This window comes from Alosa sapidissima, chromosome 11 (assembly GCF_018492685.1).
Source record: "Alosa sapidissima isolate fAloSap1 chromosome 11, fAloSap1.pri, whole genome shotgun sequence".
Taxonomy (NCBI): domain Eukaryota; kingdom Metazoa; phylum Chordata; class Actinopteri; order Clupeiformes; family Clupeidae; genus Alosa; species Alosa sapidissima.
Genome location: NC_055967.1, coordinates 26,446,131 through 26,451,130, shown reverse-complemented (window position 1 = coordinate 26,451,130; position 5,000 = coordinate 26,446,131). Strand labels below are relative to the sequence as shown.

At 54.5% G+C, this 5,000-nt stretch overlaps 1 protein-coding gene across 1 annotated transcript in view; it reads right to left on the bottom strand.

Moving 5' to 3' along the window:
* cttnbp2 (cortactin binding protein 2) overlaps positions 1-5,000 on the bottom strand; it is a 50,641-nt gene that overhangs the window by 17,199 nt on the left and 28,442 nt on the right. The window contains exon 5 of the mRNA XM_042109547.1: positions 2,448-3,993. Coding sequence (XP_041965481.1) covers positions 2,448-3,993 — 1,546 coding nt within the window. The remainder of the gene's footprint in view (positions 1-2,447; positions 3,994-5,000) is intronic.

Sequence of the window (5,000 nt, the reverse complement as noted above, 5' to 3'; positions counted from 1 at the left end):
TGCTTGCGATGGATATACACTATTCTAGAAGTTTCTAAGATTGCATGATGCTTTTGGCAGTAATGTCAAATAGGCTCTACCATTGAGAATATAAAGAGTATGCTCTCCTTTAACACATAATAAAATAGCTGCTAGTGGATAATGTTCCATACAGTATATTCATATATCATACTTTCTATGCAGCATTACAAGAGAGAACATCTTTGGACACAAACTCACAAAAAAAACTGTCAGTTGACAACCGATGAGCACCTGTGATTATACACACTCCACTCAAATGCTTCAAACGCCCACATTCAGTTTAACTGTATATATTCTATGGTTGTATAATTGTGCAAAGCCCAACAAGCCTAATTTAATTCAGAGCATCGAGGCTTTTAACCAGTCAGAGACCGAGAGGCTATGGGCCAGTGAGCAGAGAGTTGGAGAGTGTGGGGTGCTTTCTCCGCAGGTGCTCTGTTCAAATCAAAGTCAAAGCTCCGGTCAGGCAGCCAGTCACACTGTGCAGTCACACTGTCAGGTAGGAAACTGACGTTAGCCACACATTAACTATACGCATTCACACATTCGGATGTTCAGATGTTAATACAGACTGCTTATCAGTCAACAGGGTTAGACCGAGTTATATAAAAAAAGATTTATGAAAATCCAGATAATTGCAACATAAAAAATTACAAAAATCAATATATTTGTTTAATGCATCACAAGTACGGTAACTGAAAGGAGGAAATTAGAGCAGGGGGGTTCTAATGAGCTGAATACAGGGAATACTGATGATTCAAAACTGTTCTAGGCTGCGCTATGATGGAATGCTATCAATGTTATGTTTATTGCATTTTTAAAAACCTGTTGTTCTGCTTCTAGTCAGGAGAGTTGGATTGATCTGGTTTGATCTCCGTTAGTAAAGTGAAGAAAAGAGTGGGACTCTGCTTAGTGAAGTAGCTGTGAGCTAGTGAGCGAGACAGAGAGAGAGAGAGAGAGAAGGTCACCGAGTGCTTCTAGGGCACCGAGATTTAAAGGCATCGAGCTGACAGCAGAGAGAGCAAAGGACCTTCAGAATGCAGCTTTCACCCAAAGACTGGAAAAACGAGAGGGGAGGGAAGAGGAGGAGGAGGAAGAGGAGGAGAGAGAGACGTGGAGGAGGAGAGGGAGGAGAATCCTCATTTTAGCTTTTTTTCAAAGTCTGGAGGAATACTTGGCAGTCAGTGACTAGATTTCTAGAAAACTAGACTACAAAAAACTGTCTTTGAGCAGACCCGCAGGTGAGTCTGTTCCCATCAAAGACGTGGGAGAGATTTCTGGGCAGATTTGCCGCAGGGTTAAAAACTAGAAGAGTTTGGGCATGTGTGACACTATCAGCGGAATCTGTCACACAACTCACACCATCTCCCCAAGGAGACCTTGGCCCTCTGTGAGAATGTGAACAGCCTTAGAAATGGAACTCTAATTTCACTGCACCTCGAGGGGAGTTCCCAGCGCCTTGTGTAACCTTCAGGCTACGGGAAACCAGACTTGTTTTTGTTCTCATGGAGCAAAAGAGGGAACAAGTTTGTGTAAGTCATCAAAGCTTAGCTGACCAAAACACACATACAGTCACAAACACATGCAGAAAATACAACCCCATCTCACAAGCAGCAGAGCAAACCCAGAACGCCCCACACAGCACAGAAACCACCAAACACAATGACTTCCACAGAGTGGCTCTCTGGTCGTCACCGTGAGCACGGTTGAACTCGCTGCCCTCTGGCGCTGCTGGAGAGTGTTAAAGTAGGCAGTCAGAGCCCTCAGCGGGTGGTGCTAGTGCAGGACTCTTTAGGAGAGGGTGGATGGAGAGGGGGAGAGGGAGGGGGGGGGGGGGGGGTAGAGACAGCATGCAACAGGACCATGGCAGCGCAGAAGGAGAACGGACAGGGTCAGAGCAGCCTCTGGCATCAGCTTCAGAGTGGAAAGGGTTATTACAGTCAGGCCCAGGAGAAGGAGAACCCTAAAGGGGCATTACAGTCAGGCCCAGGAGAAGAAGAACCTTAAAGGGGCATTAAAGTCATTTACATTACAGAGAACCAATAGTTTAAGGACAGATGGTTAAGGTGGCCAGCTAAGTTCTATAAATTTGGGCTATCGTTTATTTCCTGCACACTGGCTGTAGAATGATTTGACTTCTTTGATATTATTGCCTGTCTCTGTGTTGTTGTTGTTTTTTACTACCTCTCTGTTGATGGACAAAGCTACTGGAGTAGACAGGAGTCTGACCCAATGCTTAACTGGATGACTAAACTGCTTGGCACTGACACTGGGGACACACAAGCTTCCTCTTCCTCTCTTCTAGCGCGTCGTCCTCCCTGCAGCTGTCTGTCTAACCTGCCCACAGGTGAGTGGAGGAGAGAGCGGAAGACAGAGAGGAGAGGCAGTGGAGAGCCGGAGGGGAGAGGAGCAGAGTCCCCTTTTACCTGATGCTGTTGCCAGGGGGCTGCCCAGGTCTCGGGGGCTACGGGGTGGAGCGCTAGTGGGGATTATGGAGGGGCTACGGACAATGGCAGCGGAGGTGGTGGAGGTGGAGGTGGAGGTGGAGGAGGTGGTGCTGATGGTGGCAGGGGGACACTCTCCAGAGCATGCGGATGCCGGCCAGCCCGCGCAGGGCGCACCCACCTGAGAAGCCGTCAGGGCTGGCACAGCGCCCCCCAGCTCCAGGGCCGGCTTGGGCGGCAGCTGAGGCGTGGGGGCGCCCGGCTTGCCCGCCAGCATGCCCGGCGACCGGCTGGTGCCGCCGTCGGAGACCACCTTGATGGGCGGGTGCGGCGGCGACGGCGTCTGCGAGAGGCCCGGCTTCTTGGGCGGGATGGGCGGCGGGTTGCCGCGGTCCACGCGGCCGGACGCGGAGGGCGCCTTGAGGCCGATCTGCGGATGGCCCAGGCGGCCGGTGAACGGACCCCCTTCCGAGGCGGAGTGGGGCAGGCCGGGACGCATGGCTCCTCCCCCGGCGCCGGACCCAGGGCCCCCCCCGCCGCCGCCCGCCGGAGGGCTGGTGAAGCGCGACAGCACCTGGGTGACCGTGTGGCGCGCCTGCTGCTTGGCAGCAAAGTTGTCCCGGTTGTTGGGCGAGAGGTCGCGGGACGGCGGGCTCTGGTTGGCCGTGCCGTTTTGGTCCTGTTCGGAGGGTGAGGCCTGGAACTTGAAGCGGGCGGCCTGCACGCGGGGGCTGACCCCGGTGGGCAGCCCGGGGGTCGTCGTGGCAGCGGCAGCGCCAGCGACAGCGCCAGCGCCTGGGGAGTGGCTCTCGGCAGTGCCGCCGTTCTCTGCCTGCGCAACCCCCGCGTGCAGCAGCCCCCGGCCAACGCTGGGCGTCTTGGGCAGGCTCATGCCCACGTAGTTGGTGGCGGGGGTGGGCTTGACGGGGATGCTGAGCGGTGGGCCCTTCCTGTGGGGCTCCGGCTGCGCCTCGGGCAGGGGGTCTGTCTGGGAGGACGTCGTCCGGCAGAAGCTGGCTGCATCCGTGCCCACCGACACAGACACCGTGGCCACCTTGGCTTTCACCTGCACGGGGACGGCCGGGACAGGTGTGACGGACGCGGGGGCGGCTGGGGCGGGGACTGCGGGGGTCCTCAGCGTCTCCAGCTGGCGGCGGAGGCCGTCGGTCTCGGAGCGGAGCTCGGTGCCGCGCGTCTCCTCGCGGCCCAGCCTCTGCCGCAGCTGCTCGCGCTCCGTGTCGAACTCGGCCAGCTGCTTCTCCATCTCGGCCTCCATCTGCTGGCCGCGCCGGCGCTCCGAGGCCAGCTGCTCCTCCAGGAGGCCCTGGGTACGCGCCTCCTCGTCCAGACGCGCGGTCAGCTCCTCGGCGCGCTGGCTCTCCTCGGCGGCGCGCGAGGCCAGCTGCTTGCACTCGCGCACCAGCAGCATGACCACCTGCTTGTTCTTCTCTCGCTCGTCCTTCAGCTGCGCAGACAGCTTACGCTGCTCCTGCTCCAGGCCCTGTAGCTGCAGCTTCTCCAGCTCCAGCTGCACACACACACACACACACACACCAAATACACACACACACACACACACCAAACACACACACACACACACACACACACACACACACAGATATTAACGTATGGATGCACAAACACACACGCACACACACACGCACGCACACACAAACACACACACAAGAACACACAGGCGCACACACACACCAAATACACACACAGACAGACAGACAGACACACACAAACACACACACACACACACACACACACACACACACACACACACACACACACACACACACACACACACACAGATATTAATGTACAGCATGTCAGAGGGGACCTTTTCAAAAAAACATTACTAGCATGAAGGTCTATGGTGACTGTGGCAGACTGTGTGAAGTCCATGTGTTACACATCGCACAAACACACACACACACAGACACACACATGCATCTACTCCAGGCAACCAAACATAGACAAACATCAAGCATCCATCTGCTACACACATTAGCCAGACGCAACATCTGAGAATGATGTATCGGGCTCCTGTTCGCTCACTCACTCACACTCATATGAATTGAAGACTCGAGAACCCTTCCACAAATGTGTAAATCAATACGCAGCGCAGTGGTCCTGCCCTTCTAATTCATATACTATCGGTCTTCCTCTCTTTGGTTGATGCCCCTCTTCAAATGGACTGCCATTAGCTCTGATCCCCGCACCCCCCACCCACAGCCAGGGCGGGACATAACAAATGGTGAGATACGTTACTCTGCACAATAAAAGGCTCAGGGGCTCTTAATGCTGCCCAAACCTTTTAAGATCTCTCAGTAATTTCTTTTAGTCTAAATGATGATGTCCAAAATGGAAAGAGAAACCAATCTCCCAGTCAAGATGTTTAGTAGGCAGAGGAGTAAATATGAGAAATGTCTAAATGTCCGGACCCCCCCTCCACGGGTGGTCGTCCGCTTAGAGGCACTGAGAGCTAGCCCTGCAAGGAGCCGACCAGGGCAGGTGGAGTCCAGAGAT